This window comes from Fundulus heteroclitus, chromosome 3 (assembly GCF_011125445.2).
Source record: "Fundulus heteroclitus isolate FHET01 chromosome 3, MU-UCD_Fhet_4.1, whole genome shotgun sequence".
In the NCBI taxonomy this organism is placed as follows: Eukaryota; Metazoa; Chordata; class Actinopteri; order Cyprinodontiformes; family Fundulidae; genus Fundulus; species Fundulus heteroclitus.
In genome coordinates this window covers 44636938-44655031 of record NC_046363.1, presented here as the reverse complement: position 1 = coordinate 44655031, position 18094 = coordinate 44636938, and the positions used below count along the sequence as shown (strand labels likewise).

The following is an 18094-nucleotide window of genomic DNA, read 5'->3' as shown; positions in this document are numbered from 1 at the left end:
GCAGGTTTCACATTTACGGCACAGATTCAGAGGAGAGATCCACTGCGGGCGCCGACGATCCGGACAGATGCCGCTTGTGAATGCAGAAGGCAGCATGCATATTCGATGGACCCAGCCAGGCCTGAGTCATAACGATGATCCGTGGATGTTCCAGAAATTAGACGGTGACATTTTGGGTCAGTTTCCCCAGCAGGCGGCCGGCTGAGGCGGAGGGATGCGGGGTTTAATGCCCGGCCTTCCTCTGCAGGCCGTCACGGAGTCCCTGATCAGGAACTACCGGCAGCCTCGCTGTGACCCTCACGTCTCCGCGGTCCACGCTCAGCCACGCACGAAATGCCGCATTCTGGGGGTCTCTGCGTGAGAGCCTGCGGGGCGAGCGCTGTCCGCGGTGCTGAAACCGACCAGCACCAGCAGCTTCCGGCAGCCTGCTGTTGGGCGTTAGGTGTCGGTCTAACAGGCCTACGCTGTTTCCGAGGCGCTGGGTGGATTTTCCCCGCCGTCCACACAGCTGATCAACCGAACTGGTTCGGCCTGTCTGTCTTCATTCCCGCTCCGGTAGTAAAAGAATCGGGATTTTCTCACTTTATGCCCCCCTTTCCCGCACAGATCTCTGCAGGAGTCAACCTCCTGGACACATCCTCTCCAGAATACAATTAGAAAAAAAGAAACTAAAGAATCCAGCGGAGTTAGGGTGCCTCCCCGCAGTCATTGCCCCAAACAGACTGATGCTGTGCAATAGTCCTGATACAGTCCTCATTTATGCTATTTTTCACATAATTTCCTCTGATCTGTTAAAGTATTTCTGGCCCACAGTTCCATAGACTTTCTGAGCATCTTTTATTTGCTTTAATCCTTGTTTTAATCCGATGTTTAGCTATGACCTGGGAAACATTTGGCATAAAAGGCCCCTAAACTCACAGAATGAGCCACTGTTTGCAGACACTTGATTTAATTTAGGTCATGTGTCTCAAATAGTTTTAGAGTCAGTTGTGGTGTCCCTCAGGGTTCTAGATTGGGACCCATTGCATTTCTAAATAACACGTTTAATAAGTACTCTGTGTTGACAGCTAGCTCTCTTTATGAATACTGTCTGATAAAACTAACCTCTCTTCTGTTCAAGGTATAAAGTTCAATGTATAAATATTTGGATTGCTTGTATTTTGCTGTTCAGATCTGAAAACACGCAGATTTGCTAAAATCTAGACCTGGCCTAGACTTTCTGGAGGTCGTTTTAAAATCTTTTTTTAAAATCTTACTTCAGACTTTGGCAGCTTTATCGCTCTGTTTCTATATTTCTATTCATTTGGCTGCTTAATCCTGACATATGAAACATTTAGTTTTTTTTAAAAAAGTCAAGGGATGAACAAAAGTTTAATCTATTGCTTAATTATTTTTAAATTAGCGTGATTTAAATTCGGTTTTAGTGTTGCTGTTCTGGAGAGTCTGGGTTTGTTATTTTAAAAAAATATTAATTGCTTTACAATATCTTTCCTTATTGCATAATTATTTGGAACATTTGTTAAATTTTGCATTGTGATAACTCTTTGCTCTATACTCTCTTGGACATTTTGGTCTGAAAAATCTGGATACTGACTGCCAACCGTCAGGTAGACGATGGCACCTAAACTGATGGAATGAACCAATGATGTGTTGACACATAACAGACAACCAACAGGAAATTATTCTAAATTAGACACTTTTTAAATGGTAATCTATCAAAAATGCGTGGTTACTTTCAATTTCCAGATTAATCTGTGAAAATCCCAAAGATGCTCATCTTGGTAAACATAATTTTAACTCTAACGAGGTGATTCCCAAATATCTATCAGCTGTAAACTTGCCAGACACCAGATGACGTACTAAAGGATTATGCATCTCACTGGTTCTGTGTTAGATCTTTTTAATTTTCAAATACTGCTCATTTGTTGTGGTGAGACTCTTCTATAACTGCCTCTTTTATCCTCAAGTTGTCCACTTTTTAAACACAGTCCATGTCAAGCAGTTTTTTTTAAACAAAACTTAGAAAAACCCTCAAAAAAGGGTAAGAAAAGTATTTTTCCATATCACATTAGAAGATTATTCTAAGTCTTTTGTACATTTGAAATACTTTATATGTTGGACAAAAAACATGTCACAAATATTTCCTGAAAACAAACATGTCTTTAGTGAATAATCTCATTAGAATGTTCTCATAACAGAACTGGATGTCATTATATGGTAAAAGATATTCATATTTCTAAGTAACTATATAAGGAAAACTCTGGGTCTCACAACTAAATCTTGTGGTACTTCAAAAGTAGTTCTGGCAGTAGTAGGAATGTTAAATTTAATTTAGCTCAGACAATAATTCAGTGTGTTCTGGTCAATTTCTTACATATTTAGATGAAATACAGGAATATGCTTGAGTTTACAATTTTTTTTTGGCTTGAATGAGTCAAAAGTCAAAGATATGACCATAAATTCAAATGTTAAAGACAAACTTTCCATGTTTCACCCAAAAAAAGTCCATTACAATTAAGTAGTTCATCAAAAGTTTATATATTTAAAAAAAAAACAAAAAAATAATTTGAGTCAAACTGAATAAAAACTCTATACAAAGAGCTACTATTTGCTGAACTAAACAAATCATCCGTTCTGCAGAGAGGTGGGAAGTAAATAAGGTTCCTCCAGTGCTCTGATGTTTAAACAGCTTCGTTAGGATGATCCATCTGTGGACAAATCATCTTCCTTCTATTGACTTGTATAAGCTGAAAAACGCTCGGTTTAACAGTCTCCTTGAACCTGTTAGTGTCGGCTTTTAGTCAGGAGAGAAGTGATAATCAACAACCTGTCAGAGAAGATGAGGCAGCACTTTACGAGGAGGCAGAGGAGACCTGGAGACGGCCAGAAAAAGGATGCTTCGAGGAACTGATGAGGATCAACTCAGACACTATGGAGTCTGATCCATACTTGGTTCTCAAATTAATCACTTTGAGTTTCATAAAGTTAACACCAACTTGATTTCCAGCAGGTAAAATTTAGACAAATTTAAAACTTCTTAGGCCTCAAAGTTGAACATACAGTGGAGCAAATAAGTTTCTCCAACTTAGAAAGATGAGAGGTCTGTAATTAAAGGTAAACTTCAACTATGAGAGACAAAATGTGAAAAAAAATTATCCAGGAAATCACTTTGTAGCATTTTTTTAAACTTTTATTTTGAAAGGCAAATTACAATTTTTTTTTTTTTTTACATACCAACTTCCACAACAATGTAAGTATGAGCAGGAATAACATAAGCCAATTTTACAATTAAATTGTAAAATAAAAATAATCAAACAAGGTCTTCTTATGCTGTTTTGTGTTATTTTAAACAGCAAGATAATCAGTCTTTTTCCAACTTTTGTCACTTAAGCCTGACAAATAAAAGTAAGTCACCAAGCAGAGTATTCCAACACGTAGTGTCCAAATTTTCATGCGCGGTCCTGACACAGGGGGGAACACTGAGCAATATAATACACTGGAGTGCTGATTTTGCAGAAAAACTGAAGTCACTGGCCGCCATCTTGCTCCTCCCTACTCTCACAGAATCCCATTGGATTTGGTTGCAACAACAAGCAGTTTTCTGGCTGTGTGAAAACGTTTCACAGGTAATTCTACAGTCAGTGGATGTACTAACACTATCAACTACTAGGAAATTAGGTGGTGAAATATTTTACATGTTATTCATATTAAATTTATATATATGTATATATAAGTATGTGTATATGTATATATGCATACATATGTATACATATATCTAAATATATGTTTTTGTATATTGTTATTTATATATTTATAAATTATATATATATATATATATATATAAATTATATATATATATATCTATATCTATATCTACTCTATATCTATCTATATATCTATATATATATATATATATATATATTTCAGCACATGACTTTCTCATTACGTGATAGTTTTAGAACATAACATAAAAATATATGGCATTTGACATTTTAAAAGTCTTAAGCTCCCCCTGAACATGAGAAAATCCTCGTTATTCGATGCTGTAGCGCACATATTCCCTGGTTACTGGGGGAAGATAGGGAGTACCAATATGGCGGCTGGTGGCTTCACAGCGACTCGTTCAAACAGACGGTGATTAGCACTCCAGTGTATTATATAGCTCGGGGGGAACCACTGGGGGAACAGAATTTTGCACAACTGTTGCGCAACAACGGAACCCCGTTCTCTTTCAGGACCCTCCGAACCTCGGTGTATTCTCTGCGCTTTCTGAGGACAGCTGGTGGGTAATCATGATCCACAGTTATTGGTTTTTTCACACCAGATGAATCCTTTACGCCACCAAGCCTCTCGAAGCAAAAGCTCTTTTTGTTTAGAAACTCTGAAATTTGACAACAACCGACCGTGTCTGCGCTCCCAGCGCCCGGTGCGCTGCTCAATCTGCATGTCTGGCCCGCTGTCCTCCAGACCCAGACCCTCTTTAAAGAAAGTCTCCACAGTTTCACGGTCCTTTTCAGCCCCCTCTGGAACGCCATGGACCCTGACGTTCTCCCTTCTGGTTCTGCTCTCCAGGTCCATCAGCTTATCATCCAGACTCATGTGTAGCTTTAGCAGCTCTGCTACCATCGTGTTTTGAGTTCGCTCCTCTACTTCATTTATCCTTGAGTTCGCTTTTAGTATCTCCTCTTTTATGGAGAGTTGTTCCTTGGCTTCCTGGCGGAACCCTCTCAGTTCTTCAAGTAGAATTTCCAGGCTTAGCCATTTCGTCCTTACTGTGACCAAACGTGAGCTGTACCCATTCGTGGAATTTTTCGTCCTCCCTCTTCTAATTATATTATTGTTGGGTACATAAGTATTTGGTCAATAACAAAGTTCAACTCAATACGTTGTAGCATAACTTTAGCTGGCAGTCACAGAGGTCAAAGGTTTCCTGGAAGTCTTCTCCAGGTTTGCGTCACTCCTGCTGCTATTTTGGCCCATTCTTCCGTGCAGAGCTCCTCTAGAGCAGAGATGTTGTGGGACTGTTGCTGAGCAGCACCGACCTTCACCTCCCTCCACAAACTTTCTCTGAGGTTGAGGTCTGGAGGCAGGCTGGGCCTCTCCAGGACCTTCAAATGCTTTTTACTCCTTTGTTGCCTGAGCGGCGAGTTTGGAAGACCCAGCCATGGTCCGTCTTCAGCGCTCTCACTGATGGAAGGTTTTCGATACATGACCCCGTTTATTCCTCCTTTAACACGGATTGATTCTGCTGTCGCCTCTGCAGAAGAACAGGCCCAAAGCATGATGGTTCCACCCCCATGCTTCACAGTAGCTACAGTGTTCCTGGGATGCAGCTCAGCATTCTTCTTCCTCCCAACACCACAAGTTGAGTTTGTGCCAAAAAGCTCTATTTTAGTCTCGTCCGACCTCCTGATATTCTCCCAGTCCTCTTCTGGATCATCCATCTGCTCTCTGAAAACCTTCAGCCGGGCCTGGACATGTCCTGGCCTCAGCAGGGGGACACGCCTGGCTCTGCAGGATGAGTCCCTCTCAGCGTTGAGTGCTACTGATGGTAACCTTTGTTACTTTGCTCCCAGCTCTCTGCAGCTCGTTCCTCTGGTCCCTCCATGAAGCTCTGGGATTTTTTTCTCATGAACATCTTGTGTGGCGCCCCAGATGGAGGGAGATTATCAGTGATCTTGTCTTTCTTCCAGTTGCTCCCACAGTTGATTTATTCACACCAACCTGCTGCCTGTTGTAGATTCACTCTTCCCAGCCTGGTGCAGGTCTACGTCTTTCTTCCTGGCGTCCTTCGTCAGCTCTTTGGTCTCGGCCACGGTCGGCTTTGGAGTCTGACTGTTTGAGGCGGTGAACAGGTGTCTTTTATACAGGTAACCAGATCAAACATGTGCCGTTAGTACAGGTAAGGATTGGAGGACAGAAGAGTTTCTTAAAGAAGGTACAGGTCAGTGCTTGTTTGTGGGTGACCAAATACTTATTTTCCACCATAATTTACCAATAAATTCTTTACACTGCAAAAACGGATCTAAAAATAAATAAAATGTTCTTAAGAGTTGTGTTTTTGTCCTAGATTTGAGCAGGTAAATAATATTATCTGCCAATGGAATTAATATTTTTAATATTGTGACCCCTAAAATAAGATAATTAGACATCCTGCACTTGAAATAAGATGATGGAGATAAGTTGTTCCTATTTTAAGTGCAAAACTCTTATTCCATTGGCAGATCATATTATTTACCTGCTTAAACCAAGGACAGATACACTTATTTTAGGAAAATATTACTTAGTTTTAGTTCCGTTTTTGCAGTGTAAAAATCCTACAATGTGATTTCCTGGGTTATTTTCTCGTTTTGCCTCTCATGGTTGAAGTGAACATTTGATGAAATTACAAACCTCTCTCATCTTTCTAAGTAGGAGAAGTTGCACAAAGTATTTTTTGCCCCACTGTAAACTCTGGTAGTTCTCTCATATAATAACTTTCTGACCAGTGGCACATAAACAAGAGCAAACACGCTATATTCCACAAATAAGCTTCAAAATATTAAATAAGAGCAAGTCTGAGGACTGTAAGAATGTAACATAACACGCTCTCAGAAACACATCCAGACCAGAGATGGAAACATCAGGATTTGATTTGCAAGGCGCCGGCGCCTCTAAGCGAAGGGAATGGAGGATGTGGGTGGGTGGGGAGGGGGGAGGGGGGTTAATGGGTGGAGTGTGGGGGTCATCAGGCAGCTACTGGAGCATCTGACAGTTAAAACAGTGACTGAAGGTCAGCAGAAATAGAAGTTACAGGAGAGTAGCCAATCAAATAGGGAACATAAACCTTACATAAAGTTACCTTTGAATGTGGGAATATGGACTATTCCTGGAAATGTAGCAATACGGTTTGTGGCTTTTTGAAAAATTGATTTTGAAGCCAACAGTTGATGCATGGTTCTTAAAAGTCCCCGTGTCAGAGAATGCTGAGAGCAGCACTGTTACAATAAGAACATTATCTGAGGAAATGTCCCATTTGTCTTCCCTTTTCTTTCCCCTCATCTTCCTCCAAAATCCTGCCTCCCTTCCCTATTTTTAAACCCTCTCTCTCTCTCTCTCTCTCTGTCTCCCAGATCCAGAAATGGCGCGGATATTGTTTCTGATTATCCTCTGCTCTCTTCCATCGCTCGTCGTGCCTATGCATAATTCATCGGCGGGAGGTAATTGGAGTGTGTGTGGGATGGCGCGTGTGCAGGGAGTCTTCCTGTGTGTCTGTAATAACGGACAGCGGGAGCTCCGCAGAGATTCCTAAGTGACCTGAATGAGCCGCTGTAATCAGTCGAGGCATCCTTGGGCTTAAAACGCTAAGACCTCATGTTACCGTGATGTATCTACCCCACCTGAAGACAGGGCTCTCATTGCGTCCTCTTGCTGTCCTTCGTCTCCCTGTCTTCATGTGCAGGCTGTGCCATCATCCGGCCGCCGAGGGATGGAGGGATCCGCTACAGAGGGCTGACACAAGAACAGGTACAGAACAACAGCGGTTACTGTTAAATCCGAATTATCTGCTGATTACTGCGCCATGCAAGAGGACGCTTTAGCTCATCAGCGGGTAATGTGATAACGGAAACAAACTAGAGACATCTGGGAGACTTGGCAAGCTGCAGCTGCTGGATGAAATGGGAAAACCTGAAATTAGAGGAAGGAAACTTCTGCTGCGCTCCCATCAGGACAGAGTGTGGACTTTCTCGGCTATTCTGGCTCCTTTAAGACGTAATGAGACATTATCAGTTATAACCGTCATCAAGTCATGTCTGATAATCTGTCAGAAATAATTAGGAATGCTTCACCTATATACTGGACTGTCCTTCTGCAAAGCTGCAGTTTCTGCTTTGAATCAGACGTCATGTTTTAACATTTTTAATGAAAGATTATAGATTCAGAACCTTTTATTAATAAATCCCTCACATCTGTGTGAGAAGTCAAGATTTCCTCTCCCTGACCTCCGTAGCTTTCTGATATTCTGCATGTCAACGTCTGACCTGTGATCCTGACTGGTGCCGACCCGTTTAGTCGTCTTAGTGCTTGATCACGGTTTGTTGGATTCTGTTTCTCCGCCTGCTTTTTGTGAGAACTTTACGGGTTTGGTTTCAACTTCCTGATCTCTGAGTGACTTTTGATGCTGCTGCTCTCCTTGGAGGACGGTTTGAAGCTGCGGTGACCTGCAGGCAGCAGGAGTGCAACGATGCGTCGATTCACATCAATTTATCGCTTAAATGATTAATGATGCAAAATTAAAATATCGCTACCTATCGTCTACAATATGCCTTTATTTTGAAATTCACTATAGTGAACAGGTGATCTTTTGTTGTTGTTGTTGTTTTAAAATTAGAAGAGTGCTGTTTTTAATTTAAATTCCTGACAGCTGTAAGAGCTTAGAAATAAAATGGTCAAATCATGTTTGGATTTTTTTGGGAGTTGAGAACGTAAATAATGGTGTTAGACGGGCAGATGATATCGCATCATGTCGATCACAGACATGTAAATTGAATTTTATTGACATAGCATCATAACAGACTTTGCGATATCTGCAAAGATCGTATCATCATCCAACCAAACAGATCGATATAACATCGTATCGTGATAAAGCTTCTGATTTACACTCCCAGTAAGCAGCAGCTGCAGGATTCCTTGATCTCCTGACGCACCGACCCGATGGACACGAAGGCTGATCCTAATGCACCACTTAGATTTTTATTTTAGTAAATGTTGCCATTTGCTCTTACACCAGATGTATAAAACACCAAACTATTACCGTCTACTATACATTTAATTCCTTTATTGGGCGAGGAGACGAATCATTTAATTTTTTTTCTTAATGTATGATGGGTCACGCACCTTTTTAACTATTTTACTAAATTATCCTTTAATTCGTCATCTTTTCTGGACGTTACTTGCATCCACAGGGAGGACCGAAGGAGTCCGATTGACTGGATGAATAATCTTGTGTTTATAGATGTGAGCTGATTGCCGTCAGCGTGAGTTGTTCTTCGCCAGGGATTCTCAGCAACATTTCTTAATCAATAAATCCAGATGATTCTGCATGAACTTTGCCCAGATTGGCAGCAAAGATGCCAAGCTGCCCCAGGAATGCTCAGGTTATCTTCTAAGGCAGGGGATCCCACAGTTGGGATCCCTGGGGGGAACCCTTACATTTTGTTAGAGTTTTTATAAACATACTACTTTATTCTTGTAATTTTACACTTTATTCTTAAAAAATTATGACTTCATTCTCAGAATTTTACCCCAAATAAGGAGAAAAGAAATCCCACTCACCAAAAGAGGGTCACCAGTCTGTGGCACTGCTATTTTGAGGGTCGCAGGCCGAAATGTTTGGCCTGCGACTGAATAAGCTCTGCTCTGGTGGCAGCTTGACTCTGTAGCTCCCCTGTCTGACGCAGATGGTCCCAGCGCTTGCTGGACCATCTTTACTGCAGCTGAGCCTCTTGGCTGGAAGTTCATCATAAGTTAGAGAGCTGCAAGTCCTGGTGGACTCTGAGGATCATCAGCAGGACATCTAGCAGACACAAAGAGCAGTTAGCTTTGTAAAGATGTGGTCTGGTTAGAAAAATGATGGAAATGTCCTCTAAATGATGCAGTTGAAAACTCTTTACTAAGGTATTGTTCAAAAGTCTTGAGAAGTTTTAAGTTCAGACCAGAGATGTCCTCCTGAGCGGTTCCTACTCTGAGCAACAGTCAGTTTGACTCCTTAGAGAAATGCTGATGCTCTAAACTGAGATTACTCTGACTGCTGTCGGCTGCAGAGAAGATTCAGGTGCAGAGCCGAAGCACAGCAGAGAGGGAGGGAGGTATGTCTGCAGGACACATCTGTCACAATGAATCTCAGGAAGTTCTGCTTCAGCCAGCAGCCGTCTGCTGAAAGACAAAATGGGTCCATCTGCAAAACAGAAAGTCAGACAGAGACGTCCGACTGTAATTAGACTCTCTTTCAGGTGTCAGACAGTCAACTGACTGGAAGCTGAACTGACCCAAAGCAAGCAGGGATGGTTTTACGTGAATCTTGGTGTCTGGACGTGAAGCTTATATTTGGAAAAATGTAACCGTGACAAAAGTTGAAGGTGGCAAACTAAACGTCATTATTTTTAATCAGATCTGTTTTAGTAACTTTTTAATAATCATATCTGTTTTAAAGAAAATATCTAATTATAGCTTACCTTCATAATGCATCCAAGTCTCACTCCATTCAAATAGAAGAAGAAAGTTATGTTTTAGGAGGAGCATTCAGGGGCCGAAGACGTGAAGAAATTTAGCAAACTCACACAAATCATTAAACTGATAACATTTGAGGTGCAGATTTTCCCCTCAGGGCTCACAGATACATACGTGTGCTCGGATCAGGACGCATTCATGCACGGATCAGCTGTGCCGTGCTCCTGAGGTTTGGAGACGCTCCTCAGAGCTGCAGGCCGTGTTGCCTTTAGGTGCCGGTGGGAAGCTGGGTCATCTGCAGTGCCATTAGATTCATGTGGTGATTACTGGAAGAGACAGACTGTTTAATGAACAAATGCTGAATTATTTGGTAATTGCTGGTATGTGAAAGCTGCCGTCTGTTTAATTTGCTCCCTACACGGTCAGATTGCTGGAGATTTGGGCGTATAGCTGCAAACACAGATTGTTTAACAGATTTGGAAATAAGAGAAAAGGATAAAAATATCCCTCGAGCTAAAAACATTTAAGCTTTAAATTCAAACTCTGCTAAATCTGAAAGCCCATACACTAGATGAGATCTCTCACGCCTGACTCTGCGCTTCCTTCTCAGATCCGCAGTGTGCAGATCCTGCCTGTGGATTACGAGATCGAGTACATCTGCAGGGGAAACCGGGTGATCGTGGGACCCAAAGTCCGGAAGTGTCTACCCAACGGGACGTGGACGGACATGACGCAGCCCAGCAGATGCTGTAAGTCCTTTATTTCTTCAGGATTGTTCAAACACATCCCGGTCCAACGTCCACCCTCCTTCAGACTCACTGGGACCCCCACACGGTAGAGACGGGTAAAAATATTTCAAATAAGTTTACAGTTGCATGATATTAGACTGAAAATCTAAAAGAAAGCGACCTTTTGATTTGTTGACAGCAGCTGGTCTCCTTCAGCGCTTCACAGGGTTGGATCATTGACCATTAATCTTTGAACAGTATTTCTAGATATTCCAGAGAACTGAGTCCTCTCCTTTCCTGCTCCTTAACTCCACTCATGTGTTGGGTTGAAGGGACTGACGGGTCATTATTCTGCTGGAAGAGTTGCCGGTGCCCAAAGCCTTTGGAGGGGAATCACAGATCCTCCACCAGACGTGACAGCAACTTTCCCTCAACCCCAGACCAAAGTCTACAGTTTGGTTATAAATCCTGTGAAGTTTAGCAAACTTAAGATGTTTTTGTTTGTGATGGTCGGACATAAAAGGTTCTCGCCTGGGATGGCACCAAATTAGCAGCTGGCTTGCAGATAAAATCTTGTCAGGGACTCTAGCGGTGAGGACTGGAGACCTTTACGTCCATTACCATTCTCCTCAGTGCGTCCGGTGGTCAGATGAACGTTGGTTTTTGTTCAGTTTCAGTTGTTTTCACTGAAGCGGAAAAGCTCTGAGGTCGTCATCTTTCAAACACGAAGGCTTGTTCATTTTAAATATCGATGAACGTCTTAAACTCTGAGTGTGAACCCTCTCTTTATTCTACAGAATGATTACAGGTGTGAAACCTTGAATGTGAAACCAGCTCCTGTTAGGTTACAGTTTTATCTCCTAAAATGGGCGGTTAGATTATTTCTCCTGAAAACAATGTGGTAAAAAAAATAATCCATATTCTTGTTGGCTGTCTGCCACGACATAGCTGGCATGTTTTCTTCAACGTATGTCTCTGATTGGCTGTTCAGCCCCCCTGACGACTCCTAACCAGAATAACTGGATTCTGAATGGACATCTGATTATGCTGACACACAACAACGAAACAAAAAACAAAAAAAGGAAGATGTTTTTAGTAGACATGGGTTTGATCAGAAATAGGGTAGTTATGATGAATAAATCCAGATTCAGGACATGTAGAGCATCTTCTTGCTTATTTAAATTTTTAATAAAGATTGTTCAAAAGGAGGGAATAATTCATCCTTCAGACAGATGTTCTGTATGAAATCCCTGGACTGTAATCTGTCCTCCTCACCAACGCGGCTCGGTTTGAATTACAAAAGTGAAACGAAGCCACTTTCTGATGACGTGTTGTGTTTTTTTTTTAAAACCAGTAAGCATTAATAATAGGGCTTAAGAACAAAAGATGTCAGAAAAACACAGATATCTGTCAGAAAAGCGCTTTGGCTCTGTTTCTGGGCTCCACCATATTCTGGTGAAAACAGCTGATGAGCTGCTGGGTTGTTTTCTGTCTATCGGGCAGAATAATGAGCCGGCCGCATTCCGTTTCCAGCTCCGGTCACACCTCACTTCCACTCTAATGGATTTCCAAACATCTGTTTGCCTCATAAGCAGCCGCTGGAGACCAGGATTTAACACGACTTTATGATCCTCTCTCAGAGGCTGAGTGAAGGAAATTAACATCAGATGATCCTCAGTTTCTCATCCTTCAGGAAATGTTGCAGATAGAATGAGGAGAAATCTTTGAGCCACGGTTTAAAGCACGACACTGAAGAACAGCTTGATAATGCTGTTACTTCCCCCCCATGATGCTGTCTAGCTAATGGTTAATTATCCTGCAGTTTATTGATCTGGGTTTCCTTCCAAACCTCTTAAATATCAGCTTCCCGTCTTGATTCAGTCCACTTAAAGCAGAGCAGGCTTTACCATTTCTGGACCCCGCCAAACGGAGCTCCTCCCGCTGAAAGCTGCGACTGAAGTCAGACGATTTACGCAAACATGACGCTTGACTCCTGCGTCTACCTGGTGAATGTTTCCTGCCGCTTCAGCGCCCAGGGAACGAGCTGGCACCACCAGGAACCCAGTTTTGGACTCTATTTGAAGCGGAGCAGGTAGCGTGCAGAGAGCGCTCACAGATTTCCATCCAAAAATAGCTGAAGGCTGTTGGCTGAAAGTGCAGGACTGGAGCACAGAGCGTGAAACCAGAGAGCTGAACAGTTTATAACTCAGGTGAAGCTTCCACTTCAACGTAGCTGTTTCCCTCCACCCTGGTCGTTTCCATTTAATAAGCATTTAAAATAAGGATTTTAGTTTATTCAGATTAAAAAAGTAGAATATTAGGAACAAAAAAAAGGTTATCTTTAATCTTTTGGGAGTCACCATCCACTCATAATTGACCCAGAAACTGTTTCTGGATCCACCTGGTTTCTAAATCTGGACTTCAACCTGCTCTTTATATTTACGGCATCAAAATAAAACCTCCATTTAGAAAACAAATCCATGATATCACCTTCAAATCCTGCTGCATTGATTCTACCTCACATGTTTTACTTTGCAGCTAAATAAGAAATATGACCAAATAAACTTCAGAGAGAGAGAGAAGTGAGCAAATACCTACTACAAAAAAGTTACTATAATTTTTCTTGGTCTTGACTTGAAGATTAAAATTTCTAATACATACAACTTGCCAGCAAACAATGCAGCAAAAATACATAGATTTCCTTCTTATTTAAATGAATCAGTAAAAGCAGCGATAGTTGATGTCAGCCTTCAGAAACAAAGAGGAAAGGACCCACAGAAAGTCAGGATTTATTTCTGCCTACACCATCATACATCTGCAAATAAATGATTTATTTCTCTAAAGGACGGGTCCTTTCTGATTTTTTGGGGTCAAATTGTAGTCGTCAGAATTAACCGGCTGATTTCTATATTAGGTTAATTGGCTCCAAATTCTAGTTAAATCAAAACAAAATGGCTGCAGATCATAGAGAACAGTGATGGCAGCAATAAGGAGCTGTAAGTTTTTAATTTCTACTGGTTTTCATTAAATCAGTCACTGATCTTAGTGCCGTTCAACCCCTGGTAGCAAATATTGCTGATAATAGTGATTAGCCTTTGATTTGCAACTGGATAACTGATAAATTTGTTTATTTTCAGATTAAAACCTGACTGCCACGAAGAAAGGAACGTTAATTAATGAACATAAATGCTTACTGCATTGGGTTAAGGTTTACTTTTTTTAGTCAGTCGCCTGTAGCTCTGGGCGAGGAGGACAGATGTCAGTTGGTTCAGGCTACGGTGTATTATGGTCTGTATTTTGCCTCTGTGGTTCACAGGTCCGTAAACTGCCTTTACTGTCATCTGGAGCCTTTCTGCTTACTGCATGATGAATTAATCTGAATCAGCCTTGAAAAGGTCAATTTTATGATGAGAGACTGTTTGGCGTGGCCTGAAATCGCTGCTGAGCAACGCATCATAAATCAGAGTTTGGTTATAAAGGCTTTGGTCTAGTTTTCTTTCTCTCTGTGGGTTTATGAGGAGCTGGACTATGTCAGCATTTTTACGTCAAACTTCAACGGGCATGCAGGTTGACTAAAGAAAATCTGTCTGCGGTTCAACGGGAATAAAAAGCTGGTTTGACAACAGAGTCTGGTTAGAGTTGGTGTTCCTGCCCATCCTCAGTGCTTTGCAGTGGTCCATATAACAGATTATGTTGTGGTCACCCCTGAGCCAACATTAAAACCATCCTATGAACACATGTCCTTGGACACCGTCCTCTGCTGTGACTGACTCACTTCCTGTCGACCGTGTTCGCCTGAGGCAGCGCTTCTCAAATAGTTCGCACACTCCTGGGCGCACTATTTGAGAAGCGCTGCACTATTTGTTTTGTCCAGATGTGCAGACCAACTAAATCATTCAGCATCCCCTGCTGTTTGATCTGAACCTGGGGTCAGTAGTATGATGAATACCATTAATAAACTCCTAAAAAGCACAAACTTTAATGTAACTGAAGTTTTCCTTTAATTATTCAATTATTTTTGCCGTATGAGGTTTATAGCTGGTTAAAAGTTGACTGCAGGTGCTAGTCGGACTAAAAGCCTTTTATATTGTTAATAATATATAGTTAAAACGTGTGGCCAGGTTTAAACATTCTAGTTGTTAGAAACCATTGTCATATTGCTCTCTTCCTGTCCTCTCCTCTTTTTCTTTCACCTTCTCTCTCTTTTAGCATTTTGTCTCGTCTGTTTCCCTCCTTTTTTTCTCTTCTACGTTCTTGTTTCGGTGTCCATTGAACATGCAATTCTTGCGTATATAGTCAAGCGGAGCACTATGGTGAAAGCGGTAAGGCTCCACATGTGAAAGTAAAACCTGTTGGGCTCTTTTTGGCATTAAGACAACAATTCTTATTGCCACTGGGTAAAGTACCCATTTAGTTGGGATGAGTGGGAACAACAGGAAGCATTTCAGAACCACTGGCCTGAGGTGTGGCGTTCACAGGAGCTGTCCAGTGCTGAACCGGACCTCCGTGTGACGCCGTGCTGATGGAGCTCTGACGTTCTGTCCAGCCTTCACTCTTCTGTTGTTCATCTGACTGAAGTTCAAGGAGATGAGGAGATCTTGCCCCAGGGTTCCTGTTGTCCCACGACAGAGCTGACGCCAGCTGTGGTCTGGTGGTTCGGGCCGCTTCGGTGCCGACTTCAGAAAAGTAAACAGCACCGCCGTCAGACTCCAGTCATCTGATTTTTAGGCATGTCTCTCCATTAACCCACGCGGATGAAATAATTTGACCATTAGCAGGACTCTGTAGAACCTGAGGAGGTAAATAAACCATTTAATCCAGGTGTGTTGGACCTTTGACCCATTAAATCCTGGACCCCTGCTGAACAGCGTCACGGCAACAGACTGCCACCCTCTTCTCTGAATGACAGATCGTGTGGATCTTGTTCGTTCGGACGCTTTTTGGACAATATTATCTACCCAAGAGGTACTAACAGTTTGGCGTGGGTAACGCACCTGCAAACTTGCAGATATGGATCAGCATCGCAACACAGCGATGTTGTGTAGATTCTGGGCAGAGCGTGTCAAACAGTCCATAACTTCAGAAGCTGTCTGAACTTTTACAAAAGGCAGCTTGCTTGTGTCACAGGTTGGGGAAGTGAATTGGCCAGGGTTAGGAAACCCCAGCCTTGTTTTTTTTTTTGTTTCACTGTTTGTGCTCCAGTGAACGATCTACCTTTGAATGAGAGCCTTTCTCATTTCCAAAGACATCCACACCGGAGGAGTAAAGCTGATTCCCTGTCGTCTATAATTGTTTCCAAATAAAAAAACATCTAAATGAAAGCTGCATAGTCGCCCAATGCTGTGATTTCTTTAGTTCTGACCAAAGAATGTTCAAAGTTTTAAGTTCAGTCAGTTGAAGAACTGCTGAAACTGTTAAAACAATCAGATAAAATGACGTTTGACTCTGGCTGGGGCAGAAGATGTAATCAGGTTCAGAGCTGTGTATTACTACCTCAGAGCAGGAACATTTTCTCTTTCAGCAGAATTGTTTTTGTCTCGGCGTGCTTCTTCCTCATGCTCAGGTTGTTCACGTACCTATAAAGGGAAGCTTGCAACACCTTTACTGTGAAAACCCTGGGGGAAGTGTTGCATTTCATTCATGTAAACTTAGCAACGTTTAGGGAAACAAAGCAAAGCTTGCTGTGCTGCAGGAGTTCCTGCTGAGGTTGTGAACAGGACGAAACCCAGGAACTAACCCGTCATTAAAGGCTGAATCAGAAAAACATTAGCATATGTAGATATGTAGAGTTATTGTAGTCTAGCCTTGTAGTCTTATTTATAGTTTCTAAACATATAGGATTTTAGCTTCCGTCTGCTGAGGTGTACCCTGCAAAGCTGCAAACTGCTCCTGATCATGAGTTGTTCAGGCTTTTAGAAATGAGGGAAACTTGGAGCTATCTGTCTTAAATTCCATAAATTCCAGTTCTGCTTCAGTTCTGGTTCTTCCGGTTTTCACCAGAGGAGCTCTGGCTCTCATGAGAGCATGTTTGTGAACCAGGAGTTTAGTTTTCTCTGGCTTATGTAAGAGCCCGGGCTGCAGCATGCGCTCACAGGCTGAAAGGAAGATTCAGCAAACCCGACAGCTAAACCCAATTATTTTCAAGGGCCCGGCCACATTTTCTGTCAGGCAGTCAGACCAGAGGAACAGAGCTCATACTGATTTATTTCCCACTGCTCCTAGCTTCATCATCTTCCACATTAGTGGTTTTGCGTCGCAGTTTTAGTCGCACTTAAAAAAAAAACGGACAGAAGCCCAACAGCCAAACCTGGAAACATGCGTACTTGTCTGAGAGGCAAATCTACTCAAGTCTTGGGGGGATTAATCTAAACTGCTGTCAGGGATGGATTTTCCCTGTTTGGTGATGCAGCCTGTCATGAGCGTAGAGCAGCCGACAAAAAAGGTTGATTCCCTGCAGTTTCGGATGTAGATCGGAAGGCAGAAAGCGCGACTCCTCGGTCCACATTAGGTTTCCATGGTAACCAAGCAGCGTGCTGGACTGTTGGTGGCATCAGATCAGATCAGCACTACAGCAGAGGGCAAGAAGCAGGGCTGGACGATAATTCAATAAATAATATATATCAATGATAGAAAAAAAGGGTCAATAAAAAGTTCAATAGAATAACAGTTTTCCTTCCTTTTGCATTCTAGCCAATCATGTAGGTTAATATTACATCATTACATCCTCCCAACCAATCACAACGCAGACCCAGGAACCAAGCTCCGCCCCCTTCAAAGAGTTCAGAGAGCACACATTCTTTTTTTTCTGTTTTAAAAACTTGCAGTTTCGGTAAAAACTTGGTTGAATAAAGGGTTGAATTTGAATTCAGTGTTTGTGTCTGTATCTAAAATAGGTTGCTAAGCAACAGCACAAAATAGTCAGGGCTGCACTTAAAATATGTATTCTGAATTTGATGATAATTGTCAATATCGATCATTATGATTTCTAGTTTATCATTATGTTTTTTTTTTCTAATCAACAACCCGTCGAACCTTAGCGGGTCAAACCAGTGAAGATGTCGTTTCCTGGTTTGCTCTGAGCCCAACTAACCGTCCCCACCGACCCGGCTGGCAACGCCCGGCCAGCGCCGCCTCTACCAGCATCGCTGCTCCAGCAT

The 18094-nt window shown here is 42.1% G+C and overlaps 1 protein-coding gene across 4 annotated transcripts in view; it reads left to right on the top strand.

Moving 5' to 3' along the window:
• gabbr1a (gamma-aminobutyric acid (GABA) B receptor, 1a) overlaps positions 1–18094 on the top strand; it is a 127199-nt gene that overhangs the window by 673 nt on the left and 108432 nt on the right. For 2 of the 4 annotated variants that reach the window (XM_036135494.1, XM_012854389.3), the window contains exons 2-4: positions 7113–7199; positions 7442–7506; positions 10820–10958. In XM_036135494.1, the coding sequence (XP_035991387.1) occupies positions 7121–7199; positions 7442–7506; positions 10820–10958 (283 nt within the window). In that variant the 5' untranslated portion in view covers positions 7113–7120. Of the gene's footprint in view, positions 1–4179; positions 4283–5409; positions 5871–7112; positions 7200–7441; positions 7507–10819; positions 10959–18094 lie in introns of those variants that run through there. The other 2 variants (XM_021311630.2, XM_036135493.1) reach the window with 2 other exon arrangements.